The sequence below is a fragment of the Rhinolophus sinicus genome, chromosome 17 (genome assembly GCF_057876585.1).
Source record: "Rhinolophus sinicus isolate RSI-liver-muscle chromosome 17, RSI-T2T, whole genome shotgun sequence".
Classification (NCBI taxonomy): Eukaryota; Metazoa; Chordata; class Mammalia; order Chiroptera; family Rhinolophidae; genus Rhinolophus; species Rhinolophus sinicus.
The window spans coordinates 26953688-26972666 of record NC_142517.1 but is presented as its reverse complement, the minus strand read 5'-3'; the positions used below and the strand labels follow the sequence as shown (position 1 = coordinate 26972666).

At 35.3% G+C, this 18979-nt stretch overlaps 1 protein-coding gene across 1 annotated transcript in view; it reads right to left on the bottom strand.

The window, feature by feature from the left end:
• The window catches only part of LEKR1 (leucine, glutamate and lysine rich 1), a 158411-nt gene that overhangs the window by 99131 nt on the left and 40301 nt on the right, over window positions 1-18979 (bottom strand). The window contains exon 4 of the mRNA XM_088794630.1: window positions 6603-6722. Coding sequence (XP_088650756.1) covers window positions 6603-6722 — 120 coding nt within the window. The remainder of the gene's footprint in view (window positions 1-6602; window positions 6723-18979) is intronic.

Sequence of the window (18979 nt, the reverse complement as noted above, 5' to 3'; positions counted from 1 at the left end):
GAATCCCTCACAGGAGACTAGGGAGGAACAATCAGTGAGTTAGAAGTAAACCCAATTGAATACTATCAGAAAAGCCAGGGGATGAGAGGATTTAAAGGAGACTGGTGGTCAGTGTTTAAGGCTTAGATAAAGGTTGAAGAGAGTCCATTGTACCTGGTACTAAGGGGGCATTTGGTGAGCTCAGCGACGCATTCGGCAGGAGAGAACGGAGCAGTAAAACAGAAGTGAGTCAACAGGGGTTATGTGATACCAACAGTTAAGAACCTGGACTGAGGTGGCAAGGAGAGAAAGAGGAAGCTACAGAGTAGAATGGTTTGCTAGGATGGAAGACACCTGAATATGTACACAGTGGTGCAGACCTTATGAGCGCAGTAGCAGAGGTTAAAAACACATACAAGAGATGCGCGCAAAGTCCTTTCTTGTGCAAAGTCCTAGAAAGGATGGATGTAAAGCAAAGGCTGAAAGATTAGCCTTTCCCAGGAAGAAGAAGGGTGGTGTCATTCTGTGTGGGAATTAAGGTCCACCTGAGTCATCAGAAGCCACAGGGCTTGCCTCAATCAGCAGGCAGAGCTGGGAGCCAGGAGCGATGTGGATTTGAAAAAAGCAGAGTCCAAATAGATCACTAAATGAAGAAGACCAAAAGTGACGATGGCAAGTCTGAATGTGGAGCCAGGAACTGGTAAAAGTAGGAGACAAATGGTATGAATTAAGTCAAGGTTAAGGGGCTAATGCGCCCAGTGTAAGGCAGCTGCCAGGAGCAAGCTATGTACAGGGCCTACAGAGACGTTTCAATAGAAAAGGCTGGATGTGGATGCAGGTGCCTCTGTAGGGGGAAAGACAAGAAACAGAAAATTCAAGCTTCTGAGCTAAGAGCTAACAAGATCCATTTTTATAAGGCCTAAATCTTATATGATTGGTGATGGGTGGGGGGGAGGCCTTTCTTAAAAGAATCAAAAATAATGACTGACAAAATTGGTCATTTAAAAAATTTTTTATTAAAAGTATAGCTAGTTTCAGGTGTACAACATAGTGATTCAATAGTACCCACCTGGCACTATACATATGTAAAGTTAGTCATGTTTTAAAGTGTGCAATTATTTATAGAATGAGAAAAATCATTAAATTAAAAAATCAAAAATTTTAAGATGATAAATTCCATCACAAAAAACAACAACAGGAAAACAACATAACTTTGTAATAAGTAACAGCTCTAAAATACTTTTTGCCTACAATTTTTGGCTACATGTTCTACAAATACCTCTTCATATGAGAACCATTTTATAATAACACTTTATGTGAAGAAAATATAAAGGTTATACAGCCTTTCATCTATCATGGCCATTAGTTTTTTACTATTAATAGTTTAGAAAGATTCTTTCAGCTTCGTAGCTCATTACTGGTAATGCCATGCAAATACGAAGTGCTGCCAAATTTGGAAAAATTTTTTATCAAACTTTTTTTCATATGTGATTTTAAGATTTTGGGCATTTCAAGTTTTCTAGGAAAATGACTAGCCTTAAATTATCTTTGAAATAATGAAACTCATGAACCAGTTTATCTTAGATGTCCCTAAAGTGGTACAGTATGAGTTTTATGTTGTATTCAGCGATGTTAGTAGCTTTTGTCAAATAAGCAAGAAACTTAAATATTTCTCCAATGTATTCAAATAATTAACTCTTATTCATTGAATGGATTATGAAATAATCCAAGAGCTTTCATTGAAAATATGTCTCTTTATCTAAATTAATTTGCTTGTGATCTGAAAAAAAATTGTTACAATTTGTTTCTTTACGCCAGAATAATTTCTGTTGTTTAAATTGCTCATATTCATTGCTTTTATTACATTAATTTTTAAAAATTCATACTCATCCAAATGTTTAGTCTATAATTCCTTACTTGTGTTATTGATTTATTCTACAATGTCTTTCCAAATGGCAGTTATAATAGTGTATTCCCAAGTCAACTTTCCCTTACTCAGATCCCCCAAATGCTTATGAATATTCCAGGGATATACTGACATCAGAAGTGCTAAGAGAGGGGAAATCAGAGTGGAAAAAGAAAGAATTTTTAACCAATTACAATTAAACCAGCTTACTTTTGCCAGGGGTCCTCCGAGAACCTCGGAAGAGGGTCTGAGTGAGAAACTCTGAGTGAGAGGTTCTGAAACTTAAGTATAATTTGATTTGCAGTAAATCTATCTGTGTTGATAACTTTCTGTGTAAAATATGAGGCAAAACACACAGCTGCTGAGTGATGAGTAATGAGTAACACAGGAAAGTCTAAGCAAAAATAGTGAGGATTTAGAATAGTATTAGAAGACTTGAGGGCCCGATGTTTAACAATCTGTAAGTAGGTATGAAGACTGAGGGGTTTAAGGGTAATTACAAGTAAATGAGCAGAGGTAAAAGGAGTTAGAGTATAGATACCCCTCCAGGCAAAAATCCTCTATATAGAAACATGCTCTATATAGAAACATCCTAATACACACACATACACACACACACACACACACACACACACACACACTAGAACTAATAAATGGGTTCATCAAGGTCACATGCATACATGATCCATATGCAAAAATCAATTTTATGTCTAAATACCAACAATGATCAACCCCCCCAAAAAAATTAAGAAAATAATCCCTCTCATAACCTAACATCCAAAAGAATAAAATATTTAGAAATAAATTTAGTAAAAGAAGTGCAGACTTGTATACTAAAACAAAACATTTCTCAGAGAACTGAAGCTCTTGATGGAAAGACATACCATGTTCATGAATTTAAAGTTTCTATATTTTGAAGAAGGCAATTCTCCCCAAATTGATATAGAGAGTCAAGGCTATACCTATCAAAGTCCTAGCAGGCTATTTTTCAAAAATTAACAAGCTGATCCTAAATTCAGTTGGAAATGCAAGGGACCCAGAATAGCCAAAATAATCTTGAAAACAAAGGAATTTAGAGGACTTACATTTCTTGCTTTCAAAATTTACTGAAAACTATTCTAGAGATTGTGGTTCAATTCCCACATGGGCCAGTGGGCTCTCAACCACAAGGTTGCCAGTTCAATTCCTCGAGTCCCACAAGGGATGGTGGGCTCCGCCCCCTGCAACTAAGATTGAACACAGCACCTTGAGCTGAGCTGCCTCCGGGATGGCTAGGTTGGAGTGTGGGCTCTCAACCACAAGGTTGCCGGTTCGACTCTTGCAAGGGATGGTGGGCTGTGCCCCCTGCAACTAGAAATGGCAACTGGACCCAGAGCTGAGCTGCGTCTTCCACAACTAAGACAGAAAGGACAACTTGAAGCTGAACGGCACCCTCTACGACTAAGATTGAAAGGACAACAACTTGACTTGGAAAAAAGGCCTGGAAGTACACACTGTTCCCAATAAAGTCCTGCTCCCCTTCCCCAATAAAATCTTAAAAAAAAAAAAGAGAGACATAAATATATGGTGATGGAAGGAGAACTGACTCTGGGTGGTGAACATACAATGGGATTTATAGATGATGTAATACAGAATTGTACACCTGAAATTTCTGTAATTTTACTAACAATTGGCATCCCAATAAATAAATAAATAAAAAGACAGATAATAAAAAGTGTTGGCAAGAATTCAGAGAAACTAGAATCCTCATGTCTGGTAGGAATATAAAATGATGCAGCCACTTGGAAAATAGTTTAGCAGCTTCTTAGAAAGTTAAATTTAAAATTTCCATATGATTCAGTAATTCCACACTTAGAGATTTACCCCAAAGAAATGAAACCTACATCCACACAAAGACTTGTATGTGAATGTTTATAGCAGCATTATTTATAAGTGCTAAGTGGAAACAATCCAAATGGCCATCAACAGTAAATGGATAAAAAATGTGGTCTATCCATACAATGGAATACTGTTAAGCAATAAAAAAGAACAAAGTACTCATACATGATACAACATGGAAGGATCTCAAAAATGTAAGTGACAGAAGCCTGATGTAAACGACCACAGATCGTATAATTCCATTTATCTGAAATGTTCAGAAAAATGCAAATGTATAGAAATAGAAAGGTTAGTGTTGCCTAGGACTTGCGGTGAGAACGGAGATTAATTGCAAATGGCATGAGGCTCTTTGTGGGTGATTCAAATGTTCTAATATTGCATGTGGTAAAGGTTGCACAACTCAGTAGGCTTACTAAAAATCAGTACACTGTCATTTAAATTGTGTGGGTTTTGTAGCATGTAATTATATCTCAATAAAGCTGTTTAAAAAAAGATGCGAGGCAATTTAACTATGGGGTCAAGGCTAAAAAACAAAGCCCGAAAATGGTTGGGAAAATCGGCAAAAATACTGGAAGCCTTAATGGGGCTGAAGAGTGAAAGTGAGAGAGCTAGGAGGAGAGATTTTGGGGGGTTGATGCTGAAAATTTCACAGATGACAGTTTAGATTTACAAATAAGAAAAATTAAAGGATAAGTACTTTATATTTCAAATAAGTTATGGCAGATTCACAACAAGAATCTTCCAAAAGTAAACACTGATAAACATGGATTGATTTGGAATATTGGATTTATACACTTTACATGACGTGAAGTATACCCATATTCCATACTGTCTATTTAGTGTCTGTTTTACAGGTCTTCTAAAGTTCATCTCCATTTTCAAAAGACAGAATTCTGAACAGCAGATGTGCTGAGCCAACTGAGGCATACCACACCTACCCCTGGTCACTCCCTTGCAAGAGACAGGTTGGAAATGATGGTCAGGAAAAACACAGAGCATGAAAAACACTTTGCTGGAGGCTAAGTGATTAAGCCCAATTGCAATTAAACAACTGAGAGAATAATTTAAGAAGAGCAATATGACTCAGAGACATAGTTCATTGATCTATTGAAAGTTCCTTTTGAGCTCCATAAATATACTTATATCTGAGTAGCTAAAGCTCATGCTTCTTTACCACATAAAGAGAGATTATAAGCTCCTTTTCTTTATCCACAGTAATTACTAAATTTTATGTTCTAGTAGATATTTTTTAAATAACCAGTAACGTAGTTTAAAATCAGCTTTAAGTAATGCAACAAAATCACAGAACTGAACAACCTTTTTTTATTTTATTTTCACCACTCTTTTCCCATGCAATGTACCTAGTAGTGAGAGTATCGAAAAAAACAGTAATTATTTCCATCTATCAAAAAAAAATAAAAGTCTATCAAAACTTTTATTTATACTAAATGTCTAGTTAGTTAGATGGTTACTTCCAAAACTGTTTTTAGTATACTTTTTATATAAATCAGATCCCAGAATCCCAATGTGTGATCTTTTAGCTAAAAATAAACAAAATCACAGATCTGTTTAAAACATTTGAAAAAAATAAGCAGTTAAAAGTATACCTCAGAATGATGGCAAAATTAGAACATAGAATAAAAATAACAACTAAGCATGTATATGTTTCTTCAAGAATTTAAAATACTACAAATCACATGTAAAATGTGAATAATGATAATTGACTGTATTAGTCCATAATATCCTGAAGAAGCATTAATTATTTACTCTAGTCTTGGTCTAACCTTTAAAATTTAGTCAATCCTACCACCCATGATCACATTCGTGAATAAAACAAATGGGATCTCCTTAGCAGACATGGGCCAAAGCTATTGCAGAAGCCAAGCTTAAATACTGATGTCCTGACTAAAATGGAGAGCTGGGTTTGCCTGGGGGGTATCCTGCTAGTTCAATAGCAGATTTCTAGAAGAAGGCAGAGAAAATTTCTGATGACACAAATGGTCGTCTGTTTTGTGAGTAGACTCATTCATTCATTCAAAGATTATTTATTGAGCATCATTTATGTGCAAGGCATTTATGAAAGGTCAATGGTCAACAGGTAATCACCAGATGGTGCATAAAAAATTATTATCCTGGATAATTATTTTAACAGAACAATGTTTCTGGCAATAACTAGTAGAATGAAAAAAAGAAAAACAACATAACGTTCAAAATATTCAACTGGTATATTTTTTAGTCATCCCGAACCTGTGTCTATTTGTAATGTTCATTTAACTTATTTCCCTTTTCTAAGGGTTAAAATTTACTCAATTCAAAAAGGAATAATTCTTTCTTATTTTCTCAATATATTCTTTTCCATTTTTAGAGTTAGGAAAGAAAATGTACTTCCTAGTTTCTTTAGAACATTGGTTCGTAACTCAAGGTATCATAAACCCTCCAAAAATTATATAAAATCAGAATTAACACGATTTATATTGAAGATTTCTAAATTTAGGTTTATTACTATCATTTAGAAAGTTTCCCTATTCTATTATTTTTTGTATGTGTTAGGGGATCAAATATACCAAGAAATACTGACCAAGAGGAAAATGTATTAGCTATTGTGCTTTCATTCTAAATGTCGCTGCAAAATAAAAATGTGCTTGCCTGATTTAAATTTTATTGGTAAAACTATTCAGTTGTGATAATGGTTTAAAAAAAAAAAGTGAAGTTTTTTTTTAACCATACCAAACCAAACATAGAAACTATAGTACTAAAATATGTTTGTATATTTATAAAGTTAGTATTAAATGTATCTTTTCAATATATATAATTTTCAATTCTTTAAAGATAATCTTACCTGAAGACTTGTGATTGTCTCTGTTTAATTTTTAACTCATGTTGCAAATGACTCAGTTCTTTCTGTACTCTCTGAAATTCATTTTGTTGACTTTTTAACTGCATCCTTGCATCTCGAATTCTAAAAATACAAACAAACATCCATTAGAAGCATAAATATTCCCTCATGAGTACTTCCTTAAATTAAAATTTCAATACACTTTTAAGAAAAAATAAATGAAAGAAGAAAACCCATCTTTACATATGCTAAATGAATGTATAGAAAATGTATGGAGAACAAACAGCAAACAACCATTACTCCTGGCAAGGTGAGTGGAACTGATGGACAGGGAAATGGCAAAGAATACTGAAGGAAAGCATAATTTTCACTCTCTATCTTTTGTACTGTTTGAATTTTTACAATAAACATGTATTTTTACTTGAAATTCTAATCTAAATGCAACTAAACAAATATAAATTTAATTTTTATTAAAGACATGCACATAATTTAAAGTGCCAAATATTACTAAGAGTTATAAGAAAAAATAGTAATTGTTTGCTTTTACCCTAATTCCCACTGCCCAAAAACTTCCTTTCAATTCTGTGTGTGTAGGAAATGTTAAATGAGGGGCTTTACTGCGGAATAATCGGGGGGTGGGGTGGGGTGGGGGAGCTATCTGCTTTGATTGCACAACAGCCATGTGCCAGAATCAAAACAAGGCAATAATTATAAGTCTCGGGGGAGGTAGTGTGGAAAGAGGTCCTGAAAGCCTAAATGCACCTTTAAAATATTTTTAATGAGTCTTTCTATTTTCAGTCCCACTTTGTACCCTGACAAGTATTTCTCTTAGCATACTAACAGAAAAAGAAAATTAGCCAAATGTTATTTTCAGGAGTCGTATTTAAAAAAAAAAAAAAAATAACAGAGGAATGTGAAAACAAAAGGTTAGGAAAATATGTGCCAGACAGATGCTTTAAAAACAATGAAAATACATATCAATATTATAACTAGCAAAACATTAAATGTATCAACAACCCTTTCATTTTGATAAAAATTCCAATCTACCAAGAAAAATGATAATCATGAACTTTTATATATACAAAACATACCGTGTTTCCCCCAAAATAATACCTAACCAGAAAATAAGCCCTAGCATGATTTTTCAGGATGATATCCCCAAACATAAGCCCTAATGCATCTTTTGGAGCAAAAATTAATATAAGACCCGGTCTTATTTTCGGGGAAACATGGTAGCTCCAAAATATGTAAAGAAAAATCTGTTAGAAATCCATTGAGAACAAATTAATGATCATAGTGGAAGGTATTAACATATTTCTCACAAAAATGGAATGGTCACAATGATATGAAAACTAAGGATTTGAATAAAATAGTTAACAAGCTTGATGTATAGATATAATTGGAATTTATATCTAATGATCATTTCTTCCAAACACACGATGGTATAATCATAAAAACTGACGATTAATCAGCCACAATTGAAATTTTAATACATTCTTAAAAAGAAAAAAACAAAAAACCCACATACCCACATTCATTGCCCAAAATAAAATAACATGAAAAATTTACAACAAAAAGACAGTCAAAAAACCTACAAACATGGAAACATACATCTAATAAACCTTGGGCCAAAAAGAAAATAAAAATGGAAGTTATAAACTATTCAGAAATAAATGATAATGAAAACACCATATATCAAAGTACTCAGAGGAAAACGTACAGCTTTAAATGCATTTATTAAAAAACAATGAGTGTTCTGAATGTCATGATCCAGGAGAAAGGTCCAAAGACAAAACGACGAATGCTCAGAAGCAAGGCTAACCCAGCAGCAATGCCCAGATTTTGGTTTCTAAATGCCATTCTCCAATAAAAGAAACCAAGCATCTTAGACAACTGGTTGATTACAGGGCCGGGCCAGGGAAAATTTAAGATGAGCTGAGAACATTTTGTGGTGCCAGAAAGGAAGGAAGAGCTCAAAGGGAGATAGGGGCATGTTGAAAGGGCACAGGTACCGTCTGAGAGAGTTCCTTGTGGCCCAACTGGAACAACTGAGTAACAAAATAAATAACAATAGCACAGGATTATCACCCACAAAATAAAAGTGAATGAGTCCATACTGATAGGAATAAATAACAGACTAGATAAATAAATGGGAGACAAGAAACTGCTCTTCCTCACAGAGAACTTTCAACTAATAAATGTAGAAGGAATGAGGGAAAGAGAAAACCATATTTAGAAGGGCACATTAATAACTACTGCAGGCAAAATCTACGGATAGTTGCTTAAAAAATGGGTGAAAGTTGGAGGAGAAACAGAATATTTCAATATTTTCAAAGTATCTACCCCAAAATACTTATTAAAATTGCAAAGGGAAAAATAATAATTTTACAGTGGAAGAACCTGGCAGACACCACCTTAGTCAAGTGATCAAGGCTAAAATCACCTGTAATAAGACATATTGATATCACATGCACTCTGGTATGGTACACCGAGAAGGGCACATCACGCCCGCCAAAAATGAGTAATCTAATATAATCATGAATAAACATCAGAAAAACCCAAATGGAGGGGTATTCTACAAAATAACTGACCAGTCCTCTTCAAAAGCTTTGGGTCATAAAAGACAGAGTGAGGAACTGCCACAGATCAAAGAGAACTAAGAAGATATAAGCTCTAAATGCAACGTGTGATTCCAGATTGAATCCTGGACTGGAAAAAAAGACGTTAGTGGCAACACTGATTAAATCCCATAAAGCATGTAGGTTAGTTAATAGTATTGTGCCAATGTTAATTTCTTAGTGTTTATAATTGTACCATAATTATGTAAGGTGTTAACATTAGGGGAAGCTGGGTATATGGGAATTCTCTGTACTACTTTTATAACTTTCTATATGGCGAAAATCGTTTAAAAATAAAAAGTTTAAAAAAATCACTTCTACAGATACAATGGATAATACGCATGTGTCAAATGTATCTGTAGTATAAACTATGGTATAAATAGGTGGGTGCATTTTAAATTTTGGGAGTTATGCAATATTTTAATAGCAGAAATAAAAGGAAATAAACTTCATGGTCAATGTTAAAGGAACACTAAATAATCTATGTTTCTGTGGAATACTATATAAAAAATAAAAAAAGAATGAAATAAACCTATGACCTAGCATGGAAAGAATACCAAGACATATCAAGGAAAAAGAAAAGCAAACTGTAATCTTGCTCAATATTAGCTCTCAAACACTCCTAGTAGGAATGCAAATTAACACAACTACTTTGAATAAATAGTAGGATCTACTAAACCTGGCCATATGTATAATCCCATGACCCAAAATTTCCATAGCTAGCACGAAGGTCAGACAATTAAGTTCGCGAACCCATCCTAGAAAAAGTGCTACATACCTCATTGCTGAATTTCACTATGGTCACCTTTGAAGTACTCCCCTTGGGAAGTTATGCACCGATGTCAGCACCTAGTCCACCCTTCAAAGCAATTTTGGAACTCTTTTTCTGGAATGGCCATCAGAGCTGTCATTGTATTACCCTTGATGTCCTGAATGTCATCAAATGTTTTCCTTTCAACATTTCCTTTATCTTCAGGTAAAAAAAGAAGTCATTGGGGGCCAGATCAGGTGAGTAGGGAGGGTGTTCCAATAGTTATTTGTTTACTGGCTAAAAACTCCCTCATAGACAGTGCCGTGTGAGCTGGTGCATTGTCGTGATGCAAGAGTCAGGAACTGTTGGCGAAAAGTTCAGGTCATCTAACTTTTTTGTGCAACCTTTTCAGCGCTTCCAAATAGTAAACTTGGTTAACTGCTTGTCCAGTTGGTACAAATTCATAATGACTAACCCCTCTGATATCAGAAAAGGTTAGCAACAGCGTTGCAACAAGTTCGTGAACTTACCTGTCAGCCCGTACACAAGCATACGCATCTTCACCGAAGATGTACCCAAGCATGTTCCTGGCAGCACTGAGTATAACAGCCTCGCGTTGGAAACAGTCCAAATGTCCACCCACAGAACAGATAAACCCACTGTGGTGTATGCATACCATGGAAAACTGAACAGCAATAGAAATGAACAAACAGCAGCTACGCACACATGGATGCATCTCACAAACATAATGTTGAATGAAGAAAACAAAAAAAAGAATATACACCATATAATTCCATTTATATAAAGTTCAAAAACAGGCAAAATTAATCTATGGTGTTAGAAGTCAAGATAGTAGCTTCCTTTGGGTAGGTGACAGTAAGAGAAGTACAAGAGAGCTTCTAGAGAATGTTAATGTGCTGATTACATGGGAAATTCACTTGGTGAAATTTAATTTAGCTGTGCTTGTCTTATCTGTGCATTTTTCTCTATATGCATTATACTTCAATAAAAATTTATAAAAAATAAAATAAAATTAGAATTTAAAAAACACCTAGGCAGCCTCATTATGTGTATATAAGCACGTCCAAGGTTGATAAGTGGGGAAAAATACAGAAATGTTAGAAGGAAATTTAAGCTTACAGAGTATACTGCTGGAGTAAATAAAATTTGTATTAAACATTCCTTAATAAAAACCCACTCCAATTGTTAAGATTTGCCCAAAAAAGAATTCTAAGCCTGTGTTTTTACAAAACATTTCCTTTCTATAATTTTTAAAAAACATGCACATTAAAACACTTTCCAAGGGCACTTCTCTTAATATATCCTCAAATGAATGTTACATATAAATACCATCTCAAGCCCTCTAACAATACTCCCTGAGAAGTGAGGTCACATTAGTTCACTCTGTCCTAGCTATGCTAAGAGCCTACTTTACTTCTTTCAAATCAAACTAATGTGGTTAAAAATGAATGACATGCCAGATGGGCACTAATGTTCACTTCTGCTGTACATATTATATCAACTTTATGAAATAAACGACTCAAAAATATTGCAATGCAGCATGTACTGTGCAAGCACACCGTTTTCTCTAACAGTCATAATTCTGCACAGAATTTGAACACTATGTTGATGTGAGGACATGCTGTTGTCTACTCAGAGGGTGTTCCGAAAACAGTGGGGACAACAACATGTTCTAGTGGATAGAGTCCCGTACTGGGAATTAGATGACTTGTATTATAACCCTCTTGCCAACGCAACCACGAAAACACCACATTTATTACCCTTGTCTATTTCCCAGTTTATCTCTTAGCCAAGTTGATTAAAATAAATTATGTAAGAATCACAGAGTTGTAAAACACATTTGGGAAAGGTATTATAGTCTTCTTAATTATTGTCATTTGGATCATCTATTAATATTACTCATAATGCAAATATTCTAAAATACTGTAAAACCTCCTTTTATCGTCCCTCCACTTTATAATCAAACATTTTAGAAAACACAAGAAAGCTGATCACCTCATTGGAGATTTTACCACCTGTAACCTATGCTCTTTTTTGTCCAGCTCCTGGTTCTAAGGATTCACTTATTTTCAGTCTTCCTTTCAAACTGGTTTTGCAGCAATCTAAGGTGACAAGTGGAAGTTCAGGGTCTGAAAAAACGAAGCGAAGGATTTTCAGGATTGTATCCTATCAAGATCTGACAGGCAAAGGCATCTAAATATCAAGGAGAAAATTAGGACTGCAACGAAGAAATCAATCAAAACAAGACAGGACTTCAAGAGTTCTTAGGAAACGGATTTCAGAAATTGATGTAATGACCGCCAATTAGAAGTGGTTTCTATTCTTCTGTAACTGCACCCTTGGAATTAACCCCTACTTAAATGCATCCAGAAAATTAAGTTACCTTCCAAGAAAATAGAAACTTGGGGGTCGGGAGCCTACATATATAGATAGATAAATCACTTAGGATTCAATAAAACCAGAAGGGAACTCTTATTTTGCAGAGGAAAGTCATAAGCACTTTGTAAAACCCTGGTGGCAGAAACCAAACTTCTTTACCTATCTCCAGGAGCTATGGCAATGTCAAAAATGTCAACAGAAGACTAACAGGACCAAAAATGTCACTAAAAAAGTGTTAGCAATATTTAATAGCAGCAATATTTAAAACAAAATTATTTGTGAATACAAACAATTTCCTCTTGAGTGGTATTCTATTGCTTTTGTTTAGAAGATTAGTGATAGCTACTTGTAACCTTCTACAAAAGTTCTAACTTAGTTTCTAAAATATATCCTTTTGTTAAGGTGATTTTAATTTTATCCCAAAAAGTCATTATCCTGATAATAAATGTACTCCTTAATAGCTTGATTCCTTCTAAATGGTGCTTGCCCCATTGAGTTAAGGATCAGGAATGGTCTCAAAAGTCTAACAATAATAAGCCATTGTCTTGACTTGGATACCACACATTCATACTCCCTCCTCTCTGCTCTTCCATCTCCTCTCCCTTCTGGCATGGTCTGTCTCTATCTCTCCCCACCCTCCCCCAACAAGGTAGGAGAATGGTACTTTGCATTGGACTGAATCAGCAGTGCTTTTTAAATTAACCTCATTTAATTAATCTCATTTGAGCTTTATTCAGTCTTTGATTATTCACTTATTTTCCCCCGATCTCTTTACTATGTGGAGTCTATTAAAATAATAGATTTTCCTTTGACTAAATATAATACCCTTAAGCTTTACTAGTGCAGAAGCAGAAGTTAAAAATCTTAACCCTGACTTAATAAAAAAACCCAAATACATCATTCTGTATTGTAGGGTTGATGTGTAATTTCACAAAATGAAGGCAAAATGTTTTCCTGTATTTTTCTTAAAGGTCAGGAGATAAAAGACAATTTGGAGAAAAACTGAAATCTCCACTGTTTTAAAGTGCTCTTAATAAAATCACATTGTTTATATAAAACACTGTTTTAAATATTACTACCATCATTTAAAAGTACTCAATAAAAATTACATTATTTATTCCTCACTGCAAGAACTTATGTTTCTTACTTCCCTATTTATTTTCTCCCGGTTCTGGTAACATAGCAGGCATTGATAAATATTCTTCTACTGATTAATTCTAAAGGATGGAAAGCACATAAACTTCTCACATATTCTCTGTTGTTCACGTAGTGGTTACTGCTGTTTTGTTCACCCTGTATAACTCCCTTTTTTTTGGAGCATCATCAACCCTTTATGCAAGGAATCATTTCTTTTCCACCCCACTCTTACAGCTCCAACCAATCATAGGACTGCCCCAGATCAAACCTCTGTTTCCATGTCCTATGCCAACGCAACCACAGGAACACATTTATTACCCTTATCTATTTCCCAGTTTTTCCCAACCCCACTGACAAAACCCCTGCCCCCAATGGATCAGTCAGAGCTCTTCTCTGAGAATTCTTCTTTTTGGAGGACTAGAGAAACAACAGACAGTCCCTCTCAGGTGCTAATAGAAGTTAAGAAGTAAAACTCAGGCATTATGGGCAAGCGCTTTTCCTTCTAAGTGGAGAAAACAGGCCTCCAGCTTGAGAGAATAAAGCTAACATGCAAAGAAAAGCAGAGATGAAAGACAAAAATAAAATCTTAGCGGTGGTCATGTCCTTTGTTCGGGTTATCCCTGAGGCCCAGCTTCATAGCCCTTCACAGTTCAGTTTTTCCTTGAAATCTGTGATCTATTAAACACTTTTTTGTCTAAACTAGTTCAAGCTAGATTTTAGTCACAAACAAGAGTCCTAGCTAATAGTGTATGGCCCAGGATCTATCATACAGCAACTTTAAAATTAACTTCAAAGAGGTTTGTTTGAAGACGATGCTTTCTACCAATCCTTAAGAATGGAAAACATATACTTAAATAGGCAGATGACAATAAATAGGCAATTCAGAGAAAAGAAATATCCTGAGTAAGAAACTGCAAAAAAATTGTACATCACTAAAATCCAGAGAAATGGAAACTGAAACAGTATTTTAATCTCTTAAATTAACAAAGATTTAACAAAAATGAGTTTGTCCAGTATTGGAAAATTACAATGAAATAGTATTCTCTTACATCATTTGTGGGAGTACAAATTTTTATAGATTGTTTTCATAAAGCACTTGGAAACTATGCATTAAGAAGCTTAAAAATATTCATATTCTTTGACCCAGGAGTTTCACTGCTGGGATCTAGCCTGAGGAAATAGACCCAAATACAGAAAACTTTTTTGTTTGCTTTGGCTTTGAAGAAAGCCAATCACCACAGTAATTTGCAGTAGCAAAAGTCTGAGAGTAATACAAACGTTCAGTAAGAAAATGGTTAAAGCAATTTACTCAATGCAATAATGGTCATTAAAAATAATTTTACAGTGGGTAGATAGAACAGAAAAATGCTTACATTATGGTGTTAGATTTTTTAAAACTCAGAATGTCAAATTGCATAATTAAATGTTTTTAAACTATATAAACAATCAAAATAATTGATGCATTTCTTTAACTATGAAAAATTTGATAATATAAACTGGATATCATTCCATAGGTTAAGAGGGAATATGATTTGCAATCTGAAGACTTGTGTTAGTAAAAAAGTTGATCTCTATAGGTACTAGTAGCCTGAGTGAAGGGACAAAAGCTGTTTGTTGTTCTCCAAATCTAGGAACACACAGCTACTCTGTTTTAAGGGGCTGGCTGCTCAGTTGGCCTTGCCTGCTTTCTTTACTGTTGGTGGTTACGACACGTAGAACAATTTCTAGAAACCCAATTTTATTTAGTGTTATAGTCTTACATGCTGTTCAGGATGTCCTTAATGATATTTAGGTATATGTCTGTCCCTTAGCTAAATTACATTTATTTATTATTTTTACCCTCTAATAGCAAAGTATCTTTAAAAGATTATAGAACTTTTATTAAAATTCTTATAGAAAAAATATTTGGATTGTGAAATTCTCAGTTTCTAAATCTCTTTTTTAATTGAATAAACTTTTTTTAAAATGTGACTTTTGAGGCTCTTTGGGTAATATAAAGAACACATTTAAAAAGTTAATCAGTTACCTTAGGAAGTAGGAACTTAGGGCAATCTTTTTCACCTACTTTCCACTTTCCAAATATCCCACCATGTACACAGTGAAAACAGGAGACTTAATTTTTGTTAAAGAATAGATAATAGATTAGCAAATAATTTATAAATTAATGTTTGAAATAATGAAAATAATAAGTGCATTTGAAACACAATATGAAATGCACCCCAAATCATTAGATTTCATTGTTTTTTTTGTGTGTGTGTGTTTTTTAAAGATTTTATTGGGGAAGGGGAACAGGACTTTATTGGGGAACAGTATGTACTTCCAGGCCTTTTTTCCAAGTCAATTTGTTGTCCTTTCAATCTTAGTTGTGGAGGGTGCCATTCAGCTTCAAGTTGTTGTTCTTTCAGTCTTAGTTGTGGAGGGCACAGCTCACCTCCAGGTCCAGTTTCCATTTCTAGTTCCCATTTCTAGTTCCCATTTCTAGTTGCAGGGGGTACAGCCCACCATCCCTTGCGGGAGTCGAACCAGCAACCTGGTGGTTGAGAGGACGTGCTCCAACAAACTGAGCCATCCGGGAGGCAGCTCAGCTCAAGGTGCCGTGTTCAATCTTAGTTGCAGGGGTCACTGCCCACCATCCCTTGTGGAACTCGAGGAATCGAACTGGCAACCTTGTGGTTGAGAGCCCACTGGACCATGTGGGAATCGAACCGGCAGCCTTCGGAGTTAGGAGCATAGAGCTCTAACAGCCTGAGCCACCAGGCTGGCCCCTCATTAGTTGTTTTAAACACTGGTCTATACAACTGTTTTTCTTTGAAAAGATTCAAGAGAGCTGTATGGACAGTTATAAAATAATGCATGGAACTGTAAGATATCCACAGAATCATTAAAATTTGAGGTTTCCTTTACTTCCCATTTTTAAGTTTGAAGCAATAATAACTTTGGTTCAATAAAAGGAAAAGAACATGTGACAGTTTGGGGGTCACTATTTTTATATTCTGATAAAATTGTAATTACACTAGGGAGAAAAAACAAAAGTAAAAATCATTCACACAATAATATGTATTACATCCCCACTATGTGCATGATACTATACCTGGAACCATTAAATTTGGAAATAAAAGAAAATGATCTCAACTGACTCATGGCTAGATGTGGGAGAGTAAAAAAGGAAGACAGTTACATTATAGTGCGATAAAGAGGGTAAAGAAAGAAGGCACATGAGAGGGGGCAGAGAGAGGCCGATAACCAGCTACTCTTTGCGAGACCTGGAAAGTATTTAGGACTTTCTGATTAGGGAAGTCTCTGGCTGTGTCGTAAATGATGTTGAAAACAGGCAAAGAGGGAGGGGAGAGAAAAAGAGGGAGGAGGTTGTCCAGGATAATGGGAGGGAAGAAAAGGAAATTTGTTAGAAAGACTTTTATTTTATTTTCAAAATATTTAATAATCAAGGGAAAGATGTGAGTTATTAAGTTACTTCCAAATCAAAGATCATTCAAAGAGTTTCATTGATAATGCAATGATATTTAAAAATATCCGAAGACTCCTTTCGACAAGATATTATGTGCTCTTCATTTCGCCACTCAAAGAAAATAAGGAAAAGAAACGTAGTAGCATTTATTCAAAATGTAACTTGTTTCTGGATATACGCTAAGAAAATAGTTATCAAATATTCTTCAACTATAAATTATTAAATCACATAAAAACGTAATTGTAAAACTATTCTTACAGTTAAGAAACCTATTTTATTTTTGGCCAGTTTTTCCGCTAGCAGTATTTTATTAAATATTTTCTAACCCAAATCCTGCAATGCCATCAGGAAATGTAATATGACTTTTTCAGATCATCAAATAATGGTACTGTGGTCTTAAATTAATTCTAAGCATAAATTTACAAGGTTCACACAAACACCTCAGTTATGGGGTTGGCTAGGAACATCGCTATACTAGCTTCTTTGTCGTGTTCAGTGACAAATAGAAGCCAGAACTGAGCTGGTATGAAGACTCACCTGACTTCAGCTGTGCAGTCTTACATTTCCCTAATTTAGAAGTTGCAAACTGATCCCTGAACATGCTTTATTTGATTTGCAGAATGTTTTCTGTTTTTGTTTTTTTAAATGAGTACCACCATTTAAAATTTCAGAGCTTTTACATAAAGATCCGGATTCCCTGCTTTATTTTAAAAATTGAGTAATTAAAAAACGATGGGCCCCACGTTCGCCCAAAAAACCGTCTCCTGGAGCAGCTGCCTCCATTAATGAGCAGGCATTTTTCGGTTTACTGTAGTGTATGCTCAGCCAGTTCCCACTCACTTATTCTGGACACCTGCTTCACCCAAAGGCATTTGTGTTTGCCATCCCACTTAATTCGAAAATTTGATAGATGGACTTCAGAGGCTTTTATAAGCCATTAAAACCCAGCTGAATGAATGTGGCTACCTCAAATATCTTTTCTCTGAAAATTACAAAGGGTGCTGCCTGCTGCCTGCTGCTCACTTGAGCAAGTTCTTTTCAGAATAAATAAATTCTATTTTTATTTTGCATAATAAATAAAATACATATATACAGAGAGAAATATCTATCTATCTATCTATCTATCTATCTATCTATCTATCTATCTGTATATATATAAAATACAGAACCTGAAACCTCCCCTGACAGCAAACAGGCATAACTAGGATTCCAGAGCACCTCGATAACAGAGATTCTCCTATATATCCTGACCTTATAAGGTTCCAGTATCCCACAAAGGGCTCTATTGACAAACAGAAGCCAACTAAGGAAGATCACTTCAAAGGTTTTGGATAACTCCCCCACTGCAAATAGGAAGCCATCATTAACAGGCCCGAGTCACTTCAAACAAGTTGACACCAAATTGGGCTAAACCTTAGCAATAATTCTCTCCACTCAGAGTCTCATCTGAGCCATGTATTTATTCACTCATCAAAGAACTTCAGTTAATGCCAAAGATTGGCTGTTTGGTCAACCAGCACTGGAGGTTAGTGCTCTACGTGCAGGCACCACAGATTTGTATGTGAGCACAGAGGAAGATTCGGTCAACGCCGACGAATGGTAAAGGAGGAGTTAGTGTCAGTGTGAGGCAGAGGAGGGCATTACAAGCCAGGAATTCTGGAAGGGCATTGGCCAAAACACAGAGGCTTCAGCGAAGATGGCATTTTCTGGTTAAGCCTTAGGGTTGACATGAAGTAACAAGAACTGAAGGCAAGCTGGAGGTTGTGTGAGCCATGGTAAGGAATCTGTACTTTTCGCTCAGTGTTATGGGGCCCCTGGAGGGTTTGAAGCAGGAATCCTACTTGCATTTTAGAAAGACGGCTCGATCTGAAATTACCTAAGAAACTTCCACCAAGACTTCCGCGCAGGAATGTTTGTCACTGAGACCCTCCTCTCCCATCAGTCTATCCTCCTTCAGAATGCTCACCTTATAGCTGCTCTCATTGATAAGAACATCAATTACTTCCCC